The sequence below is a fragment of the Arachis hypogaea genome, chromosome 3 (assembly GCF_003086295.3).
Source record: "Arachis hypogaea cultivar Tifrunner chromosome 3, arahy.Tifrunner.gnm2.J5K5, whole genome shotgun sequence".
Taxonomy (NCBI): Eukaryota; Viridiplantae; Streptophyta; class Magnoliopsida; order Fabales; family Fabaceae; genus Arachis; species Arachis hypogaea.
In genome coordinates, this window is record NC_092038.1 from 10,731,256 (window position 1) to 10,753,948 (window position 22,693).

The 22,693-nt window shown below is 35.5% G+C and overlaps 2 protein-coding genes across 2 annotated transcripts; both read right to left on the bottom strand.

Annotated features, from left to right (window-relative positions):
- Positions 1–7,224: 7,224 nt before the first annotated feature.
- On the bottom strand, positions 7,225–8,272 carry LOC112769526 (PLAT domain-containing protein 3). The gene is made up of 2 exons (XM_025814038.3): positions 8,117–8,272; positions 7,225–7,957 (listed from the first exon to the last, which is right to left on the bottom strand). The coding sequence occupies exons 1-2, from the start codon at positions 8,186–8,188 to the stop codon at positions 7,496–7,498; spliced, it is 534 nt and encodes a 177-aa protein (XP_025669823.1). The 5' UTR covers positions 8,189–8,272; the 3' UTR covers positions 7,225–7,495.
- A 1,186-nt stretch (positions 8,273–9,458) lies between these two features.
- Positions 9,459–21,983, bottom strand: LOC112789458 (autophagy-related protein 3). The gene is made up of 11 exons (XM_072229394.1): positions 21,790–21,983; positions 14,008–14,220; positions 13,541–13,611; positions 13,200–13,316; positions 12,038–12,201; positions 11,533–11,606; positions 11,184–11,235; positions 10,872–10,937; positions 10,521–10,648; positions 9,814–9,918; positions 9,459–9,732 (listed from the first exon to the last, which is right to left on the bottom strand). The coding sequence occupies exons 2-10, from the start codon at positions 14,166–14,168 to the stop codon at positions 9,819–9,821; spliced, it is 933 nt and encodes a 310-aa protein (XP_072085495.1). The 5' UTR covers positions 14,169–14,220; positions 21,790–21,983; the 3' UTR covers positions 9,459–9,732; positions 9,814–9,818.
- Positions 21,984–22,693: the final 710 nt, after the last annotated feature.

A 22,693-nucleotide genomic window follows, 5' to 3' on the forward strand; every position in this document is an offset into this window, starting at 1 on the left:
AACCACATTTCGGAGTAGTTCCACCTTTGTTGGTGGATAATCGTTCTTTTTATCTTGGAAGTTTGTTAAAATCTATCTTTTAGCGGATATAGAAGTAGTTGGAGAGATTCGATGAGGCAGTTACTTATTTGGATAAGTAAAACTAAACCTTTTGTCATGTCCGACCTCTTGAGAGGTTAGGTAAGTTAGGAGAGGCCATCATTTTTTATGGGCCTTTTTTCCTTATTAGGTTTGGTCTAGAATAGGATATGAATAACACCTTACATATTTAGTTAGACGCTGAATAAATAATATATTTATTAAAATCTATTAATTTAGTCTATTTTCTCAATTATATAAACCATAACCGTAATATAACCTAATGACACTAAATTAATAAATTTTCATAAATATATTTGTTTAGCGTCTAATTAAATATACTAATTAAGTGTCATGTATGATGTAAGTTAACGTTCTATATCACTAATCATTTATAAAAACTACTAATTAAGCAATTGAAGAACGAAAATGATTAATTTATAATTTTTTACTAATTTAATTGAAAAATAGTTCAAAGACGAATTTAAAAAATGAGTAATCTTTTAAAAATTAATTTGACTATTAACCTTTAATATATTTCACTAAAACGTGGTTCAACGAATTAATAAAGCTCAATCTTCGTGTCAAAAATAAATAAATATATATTTTAATTAAGATTTTATAATTATTTTTATAAAAAATATTTTATTTTAACTATTGAATAATAGATTATAAAATTTGATTTTTATATATTATAAAAATATTATTTTTATTTAAAATGTGATTATTTAAATAAAGATCACAAACATTTTCGTTAAAATAGTTGTTGTTCCGGGGCTTACCTAGAACCGGACGGTGGTTGGACTTGTTTGAGGCCCAAGCGCTGGAGGAGTGTGGTCTCCGACTTGGTTTACGTCTGGGAGCCGCCTCCGAGTTGTGTGTTCCAAGAGATGGGGGGTGGTACCTGCAAAGACACTTCGATGCCTAAGTCAGCATGGGGTTAAGCAGGTTTAGAATGCATTGGAACTTAGAGATACTTGAGGAGTGTCAGGATATTTATAGTGGTGATCCAATAACCACCGTTGGAGTAGTGCCACCTTTTTAGGTGGATAACCGTCCCTTTATCTAGGGATTGTTAAGATATGCCTTCTAGAAGTGGGTTGAGAGATTTCAGGGGCAGTTACTTATTTGAATAAGTGTTACCTGCCAGCTATCTCTTGAGCCCGACTTCTTTGGAAAGAAGTCTGTGTTGAGTCCGACCTCTTTTGAAGAGGTCGGTGAATAACGAAGGCCAATCTTTGGATTGGGCCTTTTGGCGTATTTGGACCTGGGTCATAGCGTTGGGTCAGGGTAGGAACAGTGCCCCTACTCGAGTCCAAACTCTTTTGCTTATGAGTTGGATTCGAGTATCGAACTTGGGTCTGTAGCCGACGTGATTTTAAATTTCTTAATCGCCAAGTCTAATCAAACGTCGCGTCCGTTGGGGTTTTCGCATTTACACGTGGGAGCAGTTACATTGGTAACAGCGCGTTTCTTTAATGATCGCGTCAATTTACCCTTATGCCCCTAGCGTGCTATAAATATTTTTCCCTCTTTAAACGACTTGTTTTTGGCCAGGTCTTTTTTCTAAGACTGATTGGTACAACTCGTTCTTTCCGAGTTATTTAAGGCTTGTAGGCTTTGTATGACTGGTTTTAGCACATCGTGTTTAACCAAAGAATATTTCTTGTCCTGGTTTCGTACAACTCGTTCAATTCGAGTTGTTTTGAGGATACATGACTTGTTTTAATACAAATCACCTTTCTGAAACTTATTCTAATTTCTTACGACTTGTTTTGATACAAATCGTTTATTTCAAAACTCGTAATTATTTTTTAGTATAACCTCATCTAGCTCGTTCGATGCGAGTAGTTTTAAGGTCTTACGATTTGTTTCATTTCAAATCGTTTAATTAAAACGTGGCTATTTCTTGATCTAATTTCATACAACTCATTTAAATTCGAGCTGTTTTTTTTTTTTTGACTTCACAACTTGTTTCAAGTACAAATTGTTTATTTTGAGTCCTTTTAAACTATCAGATCATCTTTATAACCATCGGACTTCGTTGCTTTATCCATTATGCCCCTGCTCGTGGTCGAGCTTTATGAAGTCGGACTCGAGCAATCAAGCAGAAAGGATTTTCGAATGAAGCCTTTTTTTTTGTTGAACTCATTCATTCTAAGTTTTCTAGATGACTTGTTTTTTATACAAGTCACTTTTTTGAAGTACAACTCGTTATATATCAAGTTGTTTTGCGCAATTTATTTTAATACAAATTACTTAGATCATATGGTTATTTTTTACTCGATTTTGTTCAACTCATGGGTTTGAGTTGTTTTAAATCATCAAGCCATATTATAACCATTGGACACCAATTTATACCTCGTCGCTTTATCCGAGCGACCATTGAAAAGGCTAGCTCGTGATTTTTGCGCTTTGTCGAGCATAAATTGGCGCCTTAGGTGAAGGGATTATATGCTTATTCCCTCCCCCTTCTAATTTTTACAAGGTTGTCGTCCTTGTGAATGATACAACTTGTTTTATCCAAGTTGTTTTGGAGGATAGTTTTTACGTTCGATTTTGTTCAAAAACGTTTACAATCCTTCCTTTTTAACTCGTTTCTATACGAGTCGTTTGGTTGGAGTGATTCATTTTGATACAAATCACTTTTAAAGCTTTGCTTTTAGATAGACACGACTTGTGTTTAACACAATTTCGTTGAAAATATGGTTGACTGGCATAACTCGTTTAATCCAAGTTATCCTTATGTTGTTGTGAGTGCTAGAACAAGTTTTCTTGGAACAACTTGTTTTTGTGAAAGTTTTCCATTTTATACGACTAGGTCGTTTATTTTTAGAACTTGTAGAGATGAGATTGTGGGCTTGAGATTTTGTACGATCCATTTGTTATCCGTGTGGATCGAGTTGTTAGATCGTATTTATGCCTCAAGGGGCATATTTAGTTAAGTTACTTTTGCGACTTGTTCTAAACACCACTTTTTCAACCCGTTTGGCCCGAGCTGTTTCGAGGTGTTTTCTTTCCAATTCGCATATGTAACTTCTTTCCACCAATTGGTTCCTCGTCGCTTCATCCAGGTGATTTCTATATGATTGGCCCGTGATTTTCGCGGTTTATCGAGCTTCAATTGGTGTGTGTTAATTGTAGAAAATCAATTTTCATAAGGAATTGTTTTATCTCCTTATGTTGGAGGTGTGTTGCGACCTGGGTAGTTTTTCACCCTCGAAGTTAGACACTTTGTAGTAGCCCTTTTCTAAGATTTCAGTAATCTTAGAAAAAACCTTTTTGATCTTTGTTTTGAAAAACCTTTTTCTTGGCTGACTGTCCGTTTCTTTAAGTTAAGTTTTCCTTAACAACTCGGGACAGCCTTTTGCCTTAGTGCTTTCAATAGGTTTCCTGATCTCTTTTTGGTATTCCTTATACTCAATTTTTGATTTATTGAGCTCTTATGATTTAGGTTATTTTTGCGATGCGTTTCCTTTTTTCTCGGTTTTTCCGACTTGTAAGTCAGATAATTTCCGAGTTTATTACGATCGACTTTTATAACCTCTTTACACCGACTTGTACCTCGTCGTTTTATCCTGACGACCATATAGGTCGGTTCATGGGATTTTCACGCTTTGTCGAGCTTAAGTCGGCGCGTTTCGTAGAAAGAAAGAAAAACGAGAAGGAATTTATAAGAGATAAAAGATCTTTATTTATTTGCGAAGGTACTTTTACTGCTACTAAGGATTTTTCACTATCTATGATCCCTTAGTCTCTACTATGATGCCTCGTTAAAAACCCTTCTTCAGAAAAAATCCTTTAATTTTTGGAAAAAAATCATGAAGTTGGAAAAAGAGTATATCAGGGAGTAGAGTTTGCTTTTAGCTATAGTACCTTTTCATGTTACAAGCATGCCACGACCTTGGTAGCTCGGTGCTGTTTAAGTCGGTCACCTTGTAATAACCTTTTCCTAAGATCTCAGTAATCTTGTAGGGTCCTATCCTTTTGTTGTCAGCTTTCATTCGCCCGAACTCAGTAGCCTGATATTTTTTCTTATCAAGATGAGGTCTTTTGCGGCGAATCTCGTAGCCATCCTTTGTCTCAAGAGCTCTTTCCTTATCTGAGTTTGCTCTCAGGTTTCTGGAAGGGGGTCACGTTCTTCTTTCGTGCTCTAGCATCATTGTAGAATGTTGTCTTTAGTTTTTAATAATTTTGGACTTAGCTTTCATGATAAGCCAGAGCCCCTACTCGAGGTCGAGCTTTATAAAGTCGGACTCGAGTATTCAGTCATGCCATTCTTGAATCTTACTATTTGTTGCTATGTGACTTTTACAAGTTATTTTGGACTCTCTTTTTGGGAGGTCGGATAACTTGTTTTATACTTATTGTGTCAACTTAGTAAGGTCGGATACTTATCTCTTGGCTTGAGGAAGCATTCTTATAAATCGCCATCCTTTCTCAATTTGTTTTAAACAAATTGTTGTGACGTCGGGTTTACATCCTCTTCGTGTTGATGTTTGATTATGATCACGTTGTCCTTAAGTTATTTGTGCAATTTGTTTTAGGCTTTGCCCCTTGCCAGTTTGATTTAGTACAAGTGGCTTAATGAGGTCGGACCACGATTTGCATTTATAACTTCTTACGCCACTTTGGATCTCATCACTTCAAGTCAGAAAAAGTGTGCATTAAGGAGTAAGGTGCGCTTTCTAGCTGTAGTATCCCTTCTGTTGTAAACATGGCACAATCTAGGTAGATTGTTTTCGAGTAAGTTGAGTATGTTGTAGTAGTTCTTTTTCAAGTCTTAAGTGACTTTGTTGAATCTTTTCATTTTGGTGTTGGCCTTTCTTCGTCCGCTTTTGGTCCGATGTCATTTTGGATTAAGATGAGGTTGTCAGTTGAGAAATTTCTTCGTATGACCTTCTCATGGCCATTTATGCTTGGGATCTGGTTCTCGAAGTTGTACCTCAAGAAAAAAGTCGGACTTTTCTTTGTAAGCTCTTAAAGGAAGTCGGATTTTTATTTGTAGACTTGAATCCTCAGAGGAGGTCAAATTATCTTCATAAGCTTGGATCTTTAGAAGAGGTTGGATTTTTCTTTCTAAGCTTGGAAAGAGGTCGGACTTTCTTTCTAAGCTTGGAGGTTTTCGACCTCATTGTAGACTCTGATCTTTAAAAGAAGTCGGAATCTCTTTCTGATATTCTTTGAGATTTTTGACCTCATTGTAGGTTGATCGTGAAAGAGGTCGGATTTTTACAGACTCCAAAACGAGGTCGGATTTTTTCCTTGTCGAATCTAAAGAGGTCGGATTCTTCTGAGCAATGAGGTTTTAGATCTCATTGTAGAGTCTAACCTTTTAAAGAGGTCGGACTTTCTTCATGAGCTCTCTAAAAGAGGTCGGATTTTCTTTGGTGAGCTCCCAACTCATCTGACCTTATTATAAAGTCTGACCTTTAAAAGAGGTCGGACTTTTATTCGTGAGCTCTCTAAAAGAGGTCGGATTTTCTTTGGTGAGCTCCCAACTCATCCGACCTTATTGTAAAGTCTAACCTTTAAAAGAGGTCGGACTTTTCTTCATGAGCTCTCTAAAAGAGGTCGGATTTTCTTTGGTGAGCTCCCAACTCATCCGACCTTATTGTAAAGTCTGACCTTTAAAAGAGGTCGGACTTTATTCGTGAGCTCTCTAAAAGAGGTCGGATTTTCTTTGGTGAGCTCCCGGCTCATCCGACCTTTGAAGAAGAGTCTGACCATCATTCCCTCCAATGAAAATTGGGCCTTTGTCACCCCGACTTTCTTTTTTTCTTTGGATTGGATTCCAGTTTTCTTCCTGGAAGACATCCATCTTTATTGGTGTGCAAACAACATTAAATTCTACCACAGGAATATTTCTTTCCATATTCATTGGCAATGATGTAATTTGTGAGCAACCAACGAAAGATGTACCATGAGAATTCTTTGTGTTATTCACTGTTGTAATTGACAGGTGAATCCACTGAAGAAAAAACTGGATTCATCACTCCGTTGTCGGATTGGGTTGCATTCAAATTGGCTGATGCTGTGTATTTGAAACATGCAACTGTTCCATTTCATGAGTGGGTATCATGGATTTTTCCGAGATTGTAAGTTGGCACAGATGTCATTGTCCATCTTATTTCACGAAGAGGTTGGGATTAGTCACGTTCCCTTTTCCTCTTTTTTCTTTTCACGTAACTTCTTTTGCCAATTGAATTTTCTGAATTGAAAATTCTTTTATTCAATTGGCTTTCGAGTTCGTCTTTTTTTTTCACGTAACTTCTTTTGCCAATTGAATTTTCTGAATTGAAAATTCTTTTATTCAATTGGCTTTCGAGTTCGTCTTGGTTTGTTTCTTACAATGGCCTTGGGACGGTGCTTTCTTCTCTTTTAATCCAATTTAACTGTAGAAGTAGAATCATCATCCCTATTTGATATCCTCTGCCCATTGGGAGAAGTTTTTACGGGATTTCTGATATCCATAGAAACTGTATTCCAGCTTCTTTTTAACATGCTTGCATCTTATTCATGTCGAGTGGTTGTTTGACTATGTTATTGATCATCCGCCATTATCAAGAGTTGAGCTCCAGGTCCCCGGCAACGGCGCCAATGTTCCGGGGCTTACCTAGAACCGGACGGTGGTTGGACTTGTTTGAGGCCCAAGCGCTGGAGGAGTGTGGTCTCCGAGCCGCCTCCGAGTTGTGTGTTCCAAGAGATGGGGGGTGGTACCTGCAAAGACACTCCGATGCCTAAGTCAGCATGGGGTTAAGCAGGTTTAGAATGCATTGGAACTTAGAGATACCTGAGGAGTGTCAGGATATTTATAGTGGTGATCCAATAACCACCGTTGGAGTAGTGCCACCTTTTTAGGTGGATAACCGTCCCTTTATCTAGGGATTGTTGAGATATGCCTTCTAGAAGTGGGTTGAGAGATTTCAGGGGCAGTTACTTATTTGAATAAGTGTTACCTGCCAGCTATCTCTTGAGCCCGACTTCTTTGGAAAGAAGTCTGTGTTGAGTCCGACCTCTTTTGAAGAGGTCGGTGAATAACGAAGGCCAATCTTTGGATTGGGCCTTTTGGCGTATTTGGACCTGGGCCATAGCGTTGGGTCAGGGTAGGAACAGTTGTCAAATAAATAAAGATGAAAATTTAAGTATAGTCAATTTTAACTTTACGTGAAATTAAGGATTTTCACCATAAATAATTCCTCGTTACAACGCCAATACCCAAGAAGAATATCCTTTCAATTAACAATTTTCACCATGCATACGCATAAAGCATCATCACATACCACTTCTCTACAGCATGCACGAAATTGAAAACAACTAAAAGAGATCAAACATCAACTACCACAAAAGAAAATAAATCAAAAGAAGGAAAAAGAAAGAACGATGAATCAATGAATTGAATCATGCATCTATCTCATCAAGCCGACGATAACTTGGCATTATTCCCGACACTGAACCTGCTGCCACGACGGGCGTATTGTGCACGGTGGCATCCGTCGAGGACGGCGGTGAGATTGTAGGGGCTGACATCATCAGCGAGCCACTGGTCAACGTAGAAGAAGGTCTGGGAGCATGATTTATGGGGGCCAGTGGTAGTTACCTCAACATAGTCGCAATACCAACCATGGTGGGAGCCAGAGCCGTCAGAGGTGAGGTTGAGGCGGCAGACCGGGGTGTCTATGCATGGGCCTCGGCCGGTGAAGGCGTCAAGATTGCCGCGCTCCAGGTAGTCATAGCCTTGGCCCATGATCCCCCAGGCCCGGAGGTTCGGGACTCGAACCTCGCGGGCCTTTGCGTCACTGAGAGTGACAGTTATGTTTGCGTCTGTTCCTCCCTTTATGATGGATCCGGTTTTCACGTACATCGTGTACACACACTCCTGCTTATACGTACATACATACATAGATACATACATGTTGATTAGATGGATCGGAACACCAATAAGATTGTTCGTGAAGAGTGTAAAATTAAATTAAAGTACGTATATGAATAGATAAATTTAGAAGAGAGGTGTGTATGTGTGAAATTGAATACTTACATTGGAATCGCCACGGGCATCTGCAGAAAGGAAGAGAGATAGAAGAAGAAAAGAGAGGTATTGTTTCCTCATGGTCTTGTGTTAATTAGCTGTATTCAGCGACTGATCAGTGATCACTCTGCTGTTATGTTATTTTCTTTTTGATAGATTCAGATCGGAGAAGATGGACCATTTATAGCAATTATATACAGGGGAGACACGTTTACCATTCTACACAATAAGCACTATATCAAATTATCAATCATATATTTTCCTTTTCTTTCTTTTTAATATTGATATTATATAAATTTTAGAGGCTAATTTTTTTTTTATATGAAAAACATATTGGTGTTTTTGTTGAAAATGAGATTATTTGGTATAATTATAGTGGATTTTGCAAGTGAAAAGTCAATAAGTAGGATGCGTGTTGGATATATTTTCTGCACATTCACAATTCTGTCATATACTTCAAATATTAATATTCAACCAAAACCCGTCTTCATCTCATATTAAAAATAATCTGCATTTTTTAGAAGCTACCATTTATATTTTAAAAAAAATTAAATAAAAAAAATATTTTTCACATAATAAATAAATTATTTTTACTTTTTTAAATGATCTTTTAGAAAAAGATAATTAAAAAAAAGATATTTTATTATAAGCTCATCTAAACAATCTAGTTATTTATGGCATATTTTTTTGGTAAGGGATATTAGCAATTTCTAAAGAAGAATTTAATTTTGATATAGTGTGAGTATAAGGCAGTTTGATTTTTACTTTTTACATGTACATCCACGTAATATTAGATTAGTAAATATAACAACTTTTTACATTGTCTAACATGAATGATTCATACATTAAATGACAGTATAAATATTTTACTCGGTAAATACTAAATACATCAAAATTAAACCCTAAAATTCGCTGGTCCTATATTTGGTGGTAATCTTTCATTACTCAACTTGAATGTCATATAACTATCAAGCTATAAGTCCAAATCTAATCAGCATTTCACTACAAAAACGTACATAATAACTTAACAAGCTCAACATTAAGGAAGTGATTCGCTTTTAAAAACCATAAAAGGTGACACATTTTGATCTTCATTTAACACTTTCAATTTCCTATGCATGAAGAGCACAAGCGACTAAACAAAATCAACTACAAGTTTCGCCGCACATTTTAAGTGTGATTCACACACAAGCGAATAGTGACTGCTATTTGACTATCATTCTCTCTAGGTTAATTTTTGTTGGAAAATCTCATTTCTTCTATTACTGCTGACTCAAGTGGTCCTAATTGTAACTCTTGTTATCTTAATGAAATCTATGATTTTTTTTTAAAATAGAAGTTAGGGGGAACGTAACGATAAGCATTGGCTGCCATATATTTCATTATAGAGAGTGACATAGAGTTAGCTATATATGTACAAAGACAGTAACCAAACCACACTAACGTGGCTGTAATTTACATGACATGTACACTTGGCAACAACAGCAAGGTTTATACGCAATTTGAATACATGCGCAACAAACCAACAAAACAAGATAAAAGGACTGAGTGTTTCTGCATTGGATCCAATGGGAGATCAACAATGGAGTATATTCCCCAATTATACTTGAATGTGCTACTACCATCTGAAAAAAAACAAAAGAATATAAGAATGAAAGAAAAAAGCCATGTTATGATACTAAGGAAAATAAATAAAAATCAGTTACCTTAGTCAGTTGTTGTTGGAGCTACCAAGATCAAAGTCCATTGTGTAATCATACTCAATAGTTGGAATTACAGAGGCCATAAACTTTAAGAATAAGAACAGGTACCTACACAAATACATCACTTATATTTAGTTATGCCACTCCAAGGAATAAAATGTGATTATACTAAGTCAGGCATTGCTAAGAGTGACCAGATCCAGAAGCGCCGTACCAAGTTCCAGTTGAAAGCTTACACAACTCACGAATTTGAATAAAAACAAGTCATTATTTATGGGAATTCAAGTTGTATGGAGTGGTTGAAGTTAAATTAACAGGCATAAGCATACATGTTGGAATTCAATATGGCATCTCAAGCATATAAAGTTGCCGCTATCTCGAGGAACATAATATAATTAACCATGGAAACTAGGAAAGGGGTAAATGACTATTGAACAAAAAACAAATGCATGCTTGACTATATGCTACAAACAATCTTTAAGCAGATTCCATAATCAAATATTCCATCACCTGAAACCCGGTAATTACATATCCGATAAATAAAAAATTGTGAAGCTAATCAGGAAACAATATTTGTATGGATGTTGTAAACAATTACAGACAATGTTGCTTTAGATTTATTAAAAGAAAACTCCAGCTTATATCACCAGGTGGAAGATTTTAATTACGTTTCTATGAAAGCAATAATATCTTAGACAGAAAGGGTTTACTTGTCAACTTCTGGCTCAACCCCACGTGACATCAACACATCAATGATTTTCTTCATCACTGCTCCATGTCGACATGGATGAATAGATGCATGCTTACCAGGCAAGTGAGGGTGGTCCTCAATTGTTACCTGTATATATTTCATGTTAGAACAACAACGTATTAACATAAGTTTAGCAAACTATAAATTGATAAATAGAGGGGTTAAAAACATAGTAAGTATTAAGCTTAATAGTTTTACCCTTTAAGCATGTAACTATGATCTATACATCAAAATGATTCATCCAACAATAAACATCGTATTGAATTCTGATAAAATATCTTTCACATAAACAATTCATGTCATATCTCACCGTTTTGCGAGCATGGTCCTGACTAACATCTTCAAGGACAAGTTCTTGTTGCAAAAGCATCCTTGACTGCAAGATGGAAAGATGGGATCATAAACCAGTGAACTAAGTTTCCAAGGTATAAAAATGAAAAAAGATTAAGGAACTGTTATTAACCCAGCCCCTGAGCCCCCAGTTCAGGATATTCACATCATTTATATCCACTACTTAAAATAAGCAAACATTAGTTGTCCTGGTAGGTTCACCGTAGGCTTATAGACCAGACAAAAGTGAATGAATATATATAGTTAAAAGAAGATCTTGTGGAAAACAAACCTCATCATACCCGGTAAGCCATACTCGAGGTGTTTGATAATATTTATCATACCTACAAACAAGTCAAATAGAACTTTTCAAACTATTGTCTAAAGACTGTTTGTTTCAAATACAAAATAGGTAGTCCTTTCTATCTGACAGAAAGAACAAGATACAACAAAGAAAATAGGAGAAGTACAAATATGTCAGGAATAAATATCCTCCAATAGTTTATTCAGGAAAATCTTAGCACTTGTGTGATATGTCGAGAAAAGATACCCAGTCTTCTCTGATATCACAAGTAGCAGTTTGTTCAGGAACAAAATGGCAATCAAGAAAAGTTACACTGAAAGTTTGAAACTCATCTTACGTGATACTAACGTCGTAAGTTCGGGTTCGTAGAATATTATCATCATCAGGTTCATGAGCCACTAGATATGTAGACTGAAGAGTAAACAATGACAAAATCACATTTCTTAAATCAGTACTAAACAAGTAAACAGTGAAAGTATATAGTTAATAAAAAATAAGTAAACTAGTGGAGAATTATTTGAAATATTATATTACTATTACAAATTATGCAAATAAAAAATAAAAAGTATTAAAATGAAAAATTGAGTTAGAGCTCACTTTCAGGTTGTAATTGCCTACAGCCTACCTAACATTTTAATTCCAACAAATATTGCGAGGACAGACTACCCTGAAAAGACTCTTACAACAAGCATAGTATGAGAATACATCTGCATATGACAGACGATACATATTTCTGTTCTCTTTCATGTGATTCAATAAAACTTCACTTTTCAATCCAAATACAGATGTATAACAGTTAGGAAACAACAATCTAACTTCCTAGAAAGTGATACCCAACTTACAGGATCTGTAACAATGTTATCAGTTTCTTCAAACTCAGCCATATCCGGAATATCATCTTCCTCATCACCTCTCATGTAGGATGAAATTTGCTTAATAGGTCCCTTTTTGCTGATTTCTAGGCTTTCCATGGAAGGTAAATCCTCTTCCTCGTCGGATTTGGTTTCTTGAAAGAAAGAAATAAAAAGTAATAATACAGGTGTAAGGTATGAGCATCAAGGAATGGGATTAGAACCAAATCACAATATACTGATATAGAATAGAAGCTCTTGTTTTGTTACTCCCACAAGTTTGGGACTTATGCTAGTCCTGTATAAAAAAGTATTATAAACAGATATATTATTCATGCTCACAACCATAGGACGGATTTTATTTCAATTTCAATGGTAATTATTTCAATTCTGGTTAGTAGCTTGAAAATTTATTTGAAATTTTGGAGATTTCAATATTTTGCAGATAAATCCTTAGGTCTTTGTTGGCTGGAGGTGAGCTAGCCACACTGGACTCAAGGGAAAAACAGTTGCTGAGACCTTAATACCTGTCTACCTGGACATTTGCTGGTATCCCACTCACAAGTGGGAAGAACTTAATTCAAATATGGAAAGCCCGTCAAGGGTTTTTTTTGTGGTTGTGGTGGGTTGGTGGGGAGGGGAGCAGCTCCAAGGTGGAAAACAGATTATTAAGGGATTTGATTGGCCAACCCAATATGTTTATGTGAGTATGTCAATGGAGCAACTTGGTCATTCACTCTCTTTTTCATCAAAAGGAGGAGCAGAATTGGGGAATTCAACGAAACAGTGGTCACAACAATGAGCACAGATCGAAGCATAGATGACGAGGGTGGAAAGAATTGGTAAGAGTCTGTTTTAGGGAAAGAAAGGTGGAAGTTTATGATTAGATGGGGGTTGTGGCACGCCCAGAAGCTCGACATGAGAGTCTGACGTTGACACCGATCTGCGATGCTGTTGCCCCACCACTTGCATTTAATGAACATAATACTAACTAACTTTGGGATAAGCCTATATTTGTAAAAAGCAAATACTACGAAACCATTATTGCACTAAGATTGTGGGGGTTATTTTAGGTAGTGGACTAACCTAACCCCAAGCTTGTGTAAGGCAATGTAACACAACCCTAGAATAATGCCTCCAGCAACATACATACCTTTAGGTTTTCCATGAGTTGCTAGCCAGCCATCATTTTCTTCATCATCAAGTAGAACTTCTCCTCCAGCCGCTTCGTATTCTTCTTCAACAGATGCAGCTCTCCGCAAACAAGGCACTGTCAAGTGTTAAGCAACTTCATAAACCAGCATTAATGAGGACAGCCACAGTTACTTGTTTAAGACCACAATAACAAATTCAGGAGAACCTCAGGGAAATACAGGTATCATAACTTTCTAGCTTTAAGGACAGAAAGAACAACATAACACAGTTCAAACTAGACTGAAGATAACAAGAACAAAGATGTATGACATACAAATACATCCCAAGCTCGACTCTTACCATTCCTAGTAATTAAGAATTGTTTATCCGCTGGCAAATATGGCTTCCTTTTGCTTGGCTCACCAGATTCCCTATTATGTGCAATGGGAAAACAGAATATTAACAATTAATGAGGGCACAAAAAGAAGGACCTCTTAATTTTGAGCTTTAGCAATTGCCATAACACAAATGAATGAAAATGTTCAATGCTTGCTAGTAGTTAATACTTAATATTAGTACATGATTCAAATCATCCCCGAAAGTCCCATATGACCCCAAACCCTTTGTTACAGGGACCGAAGCTATATAACTTGATTGAAATCCTTCTGAGAGGTAAAATTTTGAAGCTTGAAAGCATATTTAAAAAAATATATATTTTGGAAATAACGAATATCCATTAGAGGAACGAAAACATCGTGTAACAGGGACCCTAATTAAGAAAGATTAAATCTTTGGGATGAAAAAAAAAAGGAAGGGGGAAAATTTACCAGGACCAAGTGGGGCATTTGGCAACGAGATTGTCGCCGGCGGTGACGAACTCGGAGACACTGAGAACTCCTTTCTCTTTGAAGGCTGAGACGGTTCGAGCGCTCGTGATCCTCTCTACTGTGCCCTTGAAAGCTTCGTGAATCTTCTGAGACAGAACCATCCTCTTCTCTTCTGAAGAAGTTGAATGCAGAGATGCAGACTCAGATTGCAGACTGCAGAGGAAGAAGAGGTATTGGATTATGCGAATGAGAGAAAAAGTTTTGGACTTCCTCTCTCGTTTTTTTTTCTTTTTTTTTTTTCCTTTTTCGTTTTTTGCTTTAAACACGGTCACCTAGTCTATAAAAACAATAATTATTGGTTTGTGGATTTGCATTACTTGTTGGTTTTTCACATTTTTAAACTAAAATAAATAATTAATTATTCCTTTCTCTAAATCAATGTTTTCATATGTTTTTTCTAAATTATTACTTTTTAGTAAATAAAGCGAGCGTAAGTTTTTTCCAACTGAGAGTGAGCTTTTTTATGAGAGATTACGAGTAAATTGCAGTGATAATTTTATTTTACCCAAATCACACGTTTTCACATATTTTATTCATATTATGTGTAAATCATCACTTTAACATTAGGGCTTAAAGCAGAGGGAAACAAGTCCAGATTTAAACTCCAATTTTTATCTTTTGTATAAATACTTATTAATATCAAATTAATAATTTAATTAGTTAATCATATATAAATAATATTTAATATTATAAAATATGAAAAGATTATATGTCGTATTTAAGTAAAATAAATTTATTTTTACAAATCGGATTAGATAGAATGAAATTGATAAATTTATAATATGGATAGAATTCTAGTCAAAAGATCTAATAAATTTATATTTTATATTAAAATTTATCATTACTTTTTAAATCAACTAAATAATTATGATATATATATATATATATATATAAGGTTGTGAGAATCGAATTTGTCAATAAATCGATAAGGTGATTAGTTCAATAATTTAATGGTCTAATCAGAGTTGAACCGTGATTAAACTGATTTAATTAAATATATAATAAAATTACTAAAAATTTAATATAGAATTTTAAATTTTCAAATTCAATAATTTTTAAATTTTTAAAATTTTATAATTTTACATAATAACTTGTTTATATTTTATCACTAAAAATTCACAAAATAAAATTTTTTTAAAATAATTTCTAAGTTTTAATCTAATAATTAGCAACAATACTCATGGTTTTTAAATTTTAATAAATAAATTAATTATAATAATGATTGAAATAAATAATTTAAAAAATATTTACCAAAATAAATACTTCTCTTATCTCGTTTACCATGTAAACGAGATAATTTTACATATATCTCGTTTACACGACGAGATAAAACAGATGGATGTGATACGTGTATATCCCATTTACAGTGTAAACGAGATAAATATTACATGCATTTTTAAAAAAAATTGAAAATAATAAAAAGTATTAATAATATCAATAATCCAAACTTTTAGCATGTAATTAGTACAAGATTAGTAGGAGAGATTAAAATGGATAAGTTTGATCAATTAGTACTCAAAAAGGTTGATGGGAGAGTGGGAGATAACCGTTTCAATTCTCTTATGATCCAATCACGTGGGATAACGTAATTCTCTTCCCACTCTCCCATCAACCTTTTTGAGTACTAATTGATCAAACTTATCCATTTTATTCTCTCCTACTAATCTTGTACTAATTGCATACTAAAAATTTGAATTATTGATACAACAACAACAACAACAACAACAAAGCCTTGTCCCACTAAGTGGGGTCGGCTACATGAATCAAACGACGCCATTGTGCTCTGTCATGTATCATGTCTACAGAGAGACCGTTTACATGTAGATCTCGTTTGACCACCTCATGGATGGTCTTCTTAGGTCTTCTTAGGTCTTCCTCTGCCTTTCGCCCTTTGTCCATCTTCCATCTCATCCACCCTCCTGACTGGATGTTCTATCGGTCTTCTTCTCACATGTCCAAACCACCTGAGACGCGATTCAACCATCTTTTCCACAATAGGTGCTACTCCAACTCTCTCCCTTATATCTTCATTCCTTATTTTATCCAATCGCGTATGACCACTCATCCATCTCAACATCTTCATCTCTGCCACACTCAGCTTATGTTCGTGCTCCCCTTTAGCCGCCCAACACTCCGTACCATACAGCATAGCCGGTCTTATAACGGTGCGATAGAATTTACCTTTAAGTTTTAAAGGCACTTTTTTGTCGCATATAAAACCAGATGCACTCCGCCATTTTGACCAACCTGCTTGGATCCTATGATTTACATCATGTTCAATCTCTCCATTATCCTGTATGATGCACCCAAGATACTTAAAACTTTTAACTTTTCGTAGGGTGTTCTCTCCAATTTTCACCTCTATATTGGAGTTTTCCCTTCTCAGACTGAACTTACATTCCATATATTCCGTCTTGCTACGGCTTATGCGCAGACCATACACTTCTAGAGCTTCTCTCCATAACTCCAACTTCTTATTTAGGTCTTCCCTTGACTCTCCCATAAGGACGATATCATCGGCAAAAAGCATGCACCATGGCACAGGCTCTTGGATGTGCTCTGTGAGTACTTCTAAGACTAATGTGAAAAGGTATGGACTTAAGGATGATCCCTGGTGTAATCCTATACCAATAGGGAATTCCTCTGTCACACCACCTTGAGTCTTCACACTAGTTGTGGCCCCATCATACATGTCTTTAATTGCCCGAATATATGCGATCCTTACTCTCCTCTTTTCTAAAACCTTCCATAAGACCTCCTTGGTACCCTATCATACGCTTTTTCCAAATCAATAAACACCATGTGTAGATCCCTTTTATTACTACGATACTTCTCCATCATCCTTCTTAATAGATATATCGCTTCAGTGGTAGATCTGCCTGGCATAAATCCAAATTGATTCTCTGTTACTTGTGTCTCTTTTCTCAACCTCCGTTCTATCACCCTTTCCCATAACTTCATAGTATGACTCATAAGCTTAATTCCTCTATAATTTCCGCAACTTTGTATATCCCCCTTATTCTTGTAGATAGGTACCAATGTGCTCTTTCTCCACTCATCAGGCATCTTCTTTGACCTTAAAATCTCATTAAAAAGCTTGGTTAACCAGTTGATGCATTTTCCTCCAAGACCCTTCCAAACCTCAATCGGGATATTATCAGGTCCTACTGCCCTGCCATTTTTCATCTGCTTTAGAGCCTCTTTTACCTCGAAGTCTCGAATCCTTCGATAGTAGTCAAAGTTTTGATCTTCTTCCCTTGTGCATAATCGACCAAGGCTCGGAAGAGTCTTCTGTCCCTCATTAAATAACTCGTAGAAGTAGCTCTTCCACCTTTCATTAATCTTCTCCTTTTGAGCCAACACCTCTCCATCCTTATCCTTTATGCACTTAACCTGATCCAAATCTCTCGTTCTTCTTTCCCGGCTCTTTGCAATTCTATATATACATTTTTCTCCTTCTTTCGTGCCCAAAGACTGGTAGAGACCCTCATATGCTCTTGTTCTTGCTTCACTTACATCCACTTTTGTCTCTTTCTTAGCCGCCTTATATTTTTCCCAGTTATCTGCATTGCGGCATAAAAACCACTCTTTAAAGCATTCTCTTTTTATCTTTATCTTTTCTTGTATACTCGCATTCCACCACCAGGACTCCTTGTCTCTTGGTCCTATTCCTTTAGATTCACCAAAACTTTCTTTTGCTGTTCTTCTAATAACTTCTGCCATCTCCCTCCACATCTCTTCCGCGCTTCCATTCCCATCCCACTTTGCCTCTTCTCCTACCCGTCTTAGGAAGCTTCTTTGTTCCTCACCTTTCATCCGCCACCACCTCGTCCTTGGGTTCTTCGTATGATGTCTTTTCCTCAACTTTTGCTCAACGCGAAAATCCATGACGAGCACCCTATGTTGTGTTGTCAAACTCTCTCCCGGGATAATTTTACAGTTAATGCAAAATTTCCGGTCGACTCTCCTCAACAAGAAGAAGTCGATTTGAGAGCTTGTCATGCCACTCTTATAGGTTATAAGATGTTCGTCTCTCTTTTTAAAACATGTATTTGCGATGAGAAGATCAAAAGTTGAGGAAAAGTCCAAAATAGTTTTACCCTCGGCATTGATCACCCCGAAACCATGGCCTCCGTGAATACTCCCATATCCAGTCACTTCTCTCCCAACATGGCCATTTAAATCTCCTCCTAAGAAAATCTTATCTCCCAAAGGTATGCCTTGAACCAAACTCTCTAGATCCTCCCAAAACCTTGTCTTGTGTTGTTCGTCCGAACCCACTTGCGGTGCATAGGCGCTAATCACATGGAAAGCACCTCCCTCCCAAAAATTTGAATTATTGATATTATTAATATTTTTTATTATTTTTAATTTTTTTTAAAATACATGTAAGCGAGATATACACGTGTTGCATCCACCTGTCTTATTACACTGTAAACGAAATATATGCAAAATTATCTCGTTTACAGTGTAAGAAATATTTATTTTAATAATTATTATAATTCATTTATTTATTAAAATAAAAAAATCCCAATACTCATTACATTAGTAACAAAAATATAAAATCAACAACAATAGAATACACAAAGTTACACAAAAACTCAAACTAATGACAATAGAATTCAAAATCATAAAACATTTCAACATCCCATCAAGTATTCAACAACGAAAACTCATAATCCAAAAACAGATCCAAAATTGAAAAATCCAAAATCAAGAAAACTAAACAAAAAATCCAGACTCAACATCCAAACTAAATTCAGAATCACTTCAGCAACAAGCCAACTCAGAATACAAAATTAACAATAATTCAACCATCAACTCTAACTCAGAATCCCATCAGCAAAATTAACTCAGAACAAATTCACTCAACAAAAAATTAAGGTTCTGAAAATCAGACCGATTATCGAACTGGTCTAACTACTAGTTCACTGATTTACTGGTCTAATCGGTTCAACCTGAAAAATCGTTTTATAATAAAATAATAAATAAATTATAAATAAACACCTTACAACATAATGATGGACCGTACAATTGAATCACAAAAGCATAAAACAGTATCACATCACTATAAAATCACAAAACACAACAGAACAATTAATCAATAATCATACAATCTAGGCAAAATATTTGATGGGGCTCTCTACGAAAATTCCATTTGATGGAGCTGTCCAAAATATTTATAAAATAAGTTCAACTTGTTATGTTTTATTTACTCTTAAGCAACAAAAGTTTTACTAATTTTATCTTAAACCTCACATGAATGTTGATTAACAGATTAGCATATATTGTATCAAGTTTGCAACAACTAAAGACTTTAATCTATATATCTAGCCTCAGATAGCATGGCAAAATTCAAGTCTCAACATTTGCACAGAAGAACAAGACATGAATAAATCTAAAATTAATTTGTTTCTTCATAGAGCCTCAATATGCTACCTTCATCTTCAAATCGATCTTTAACCATCTCTTACTTTTCTTCATTTAAACATCACCAGTTTGATGGTGTAATAGAACTTCCAAGAAATGCTGACTTCAAATTCCTCACATTTAATTAGATATAGACAAAATATCGAACAAAAGGATGAACCAAATTGAAATAGAACCTAAGCTGATAAACAAATTCCAGCAATTCAAAAAATTAACCAAAAAATTAGTAACCTTTTACTCTTAATTATTTTTTCAACCTCCATCTAATACAAGTCACATTTAGTGTATAAGAATGTAAGAGTCATTTTTCTAATACAGGCAACTTGTTATCCCCAGATGTATTATTATCAGGAATCGCTTCTTGATTGATAGTGTCATCCATAACTGAATTCAATAAATTATAAAACAATCACAATCTAATCTAACTATCTGAGCATAATTAAGTCACAAAAATACAAAACACATTAGCGGCATATTAGTATTACTCTCTCAGCAGTTAAAACCCTGAAACACAAAACACAAAACACACAACAGCAGAGCAGAACCTGAGCTTAATAATCAGATAATCATCTACAGATTTAATAAAAACACAAAACCAACGTTCTGAAAACCAGACCGGTCATCAAACCGTTTTAATAACTGGTTCAGTGGTTTATTAGTCCAACCGGTGGTTCAACCGAAAAAATCGTTTTAGAATAAAATAATAAATAAATTATAAAGGACCAAAGATGAGGGTACTCCAAGAACTCCTATTAGATGCAACAGCATTCAACATTATCACATATTCTCACACACACATACAAAGCCTTAACTCAAAGAACAACCACAGCAAGTGACTTGGAAAGAAAATGTAAACACCGAAACAATCACAAGCATACAGAACATGTGAATATTATAGCAAACATAATAATAAAATAGCTCTTCTAATGCGTCTCTAAAAATATCCCAAATCAAGAAAACTACATAATCTGATCCACTTGATTCAGAAAGCTACATATATTAGAAAAATTAAGAATCAACTAAAAGAAAAAGAAAAGGAAGGCCTGGTTGATTCGATTCAATTGCCTGAGATGAAGAATCAAACAGGGCTGGGAAGCTGAGAGTTTAAATGTTAACCTCAATATTCAAGTAACATGACTCCATTATTGTTATTATTACACCCCTCTAATGTCACAAACTCAATGTATATTATAGTCCGTTGACACTTGTGTATTCACAACTTGGCCTCATCATTCTGATTCATACCTTAAGTAGAAGAAAAAGTCCCAATCAGCTTTCATTACAATTTTATGCAGAGAGTTGGGGTTTTGGTTTGGAGTTCATGCCAATGATAATGACAAGAGGGATGAATCCGTGAATCATTAACATAGGCAGTGCAAATTTTAACAAAGTTCATCACAATTATCAACAACAACAAAAAGCACTGAAGGAACACTCAGTAATATAGGCAGTGCAAATTTTAACAAAACTCATCACAATTATTAACAACAACAAAAAGCACTGAAAGAACAGTGAATCAGTAACATGGGCAGCAAATTTAAAATTTAAAAGTTATCAATTTAAAATTTATCATCAAATACAATCAGTGAGCAAAGCCAATCAATCAAGCACTGACTGAGCATTCTGTTCTGATTCTGTGACTGGGAAGCAACAAATTCAGCAACAAATTCAAGTTACAGCAACAAATTTAACAAATCCTAGTAAAGTCCCGATTTACAGCAAAAAGGCAAATTTATTGATTACCAATTCAGCAACATGCAGAAATACAGGGAGAAGGGAAATCTGGAAAAGAGAGAACACTAAACCAAAACATTAACCAATAATCACAAAACACTAAACCTTCACCCAGCAATTACAAACAAAGCCAGCAATTACAAACATTAGCACATTATAAAACATTCCAAACCACTAAACCTTCACCCAGCAAAACCAGCACCTACAAACAAAGCCATCAGTAAATTTGAACAAAAAAATTAAGTGCCATCAGCAACTAACAGAGCCATCGAGCCATCAGTAACAGAGCCGTCAGTAACAGCGCAAAGAATTGAAAGCAACAGACTAACAGAGCCATCGAGCCATCAGTAAATTTGAAAAAAAAATTTACAGCCATCAGCAACCAGCAAATACAAGACAGATCTATCAGCAGCAGACAATTACAATTTACAAAACATTACAAGAAAAATGGAACAAAATTGAACAACAATTTCAGAACTTCAAAAGAAGAAGAAGACCGAACATTCAGAAATTAAAAGGAAGAAGCGGAGGCGAAGAATTGAAAGCAGGGCCACTAACCTGGGTTCCGTGCCGAGAAGCCAGCGAAGATGAAAACGACGTGCCGAGCTACCTGGGGAAGAGGAAGATGAAAACGACGTGCCAGCGAAGATGAAAACGACACGGGGAAGAGGAAGCAGCGGCGGCGCTGAGGACCCGGGGACGGCGGCGGCAATGAAGGGCTAGGGTTTTCCTTGGCTTCAGAAGTCTCCAGGGAGTGCACGAATGATTGGGGGAAGAATTGGGGGGTGGGGTTGGTTGGTCACGAACGGTTCTGCTTTTGTTTTGTTTTGTTTTTTTATTTGCTTCGTTTTATTCGAACCGGCCGGTTATCGGTCCGATCCAACCAATCAGTAACCGGTCAAATCAACGGTTTTTAAACGGTTTTTTCCAACGGTTATAAGTATCGGACCGGATCATTTTTATTGCCGGTTTCTGGTTGAGAGAGAGAGAGGTGGGGTATTTCTAGGAGAGTTGATAAAGAAAATGAGGTCGTTTGAGGGTATAATGGTATATGAAAAATGAATCGAAAATCCCAAAAAAAACACCCAATTTCATGGGTACACTGGTTAATCGTTGATTCGACCGATTTTTAAAATAGTTTTTGTTAGCCAATTTTTTGTATCAATGGAACCGACTAAATGATCGATTTTTCAATTAATTCGATCAGTCTCGTTTCGTTTTCAAAATCATGATATATATGTATATATATGATAATTATTAATGGATATTTTTGTGAAATAGATTAAAATGGATATTATTTTAATCTTGCTAAAATAAAAGGTTTATTTGTGTGACTTTTTACAAAAAGATCTTCTTTTTAAGTGATATATTTTTAAAATATTTTTTAAAAAAATAAAAATAATTTTATATTTAGATATCTCATATAAAATTATATTTTTATTTGATAATTATATTTAAGTGT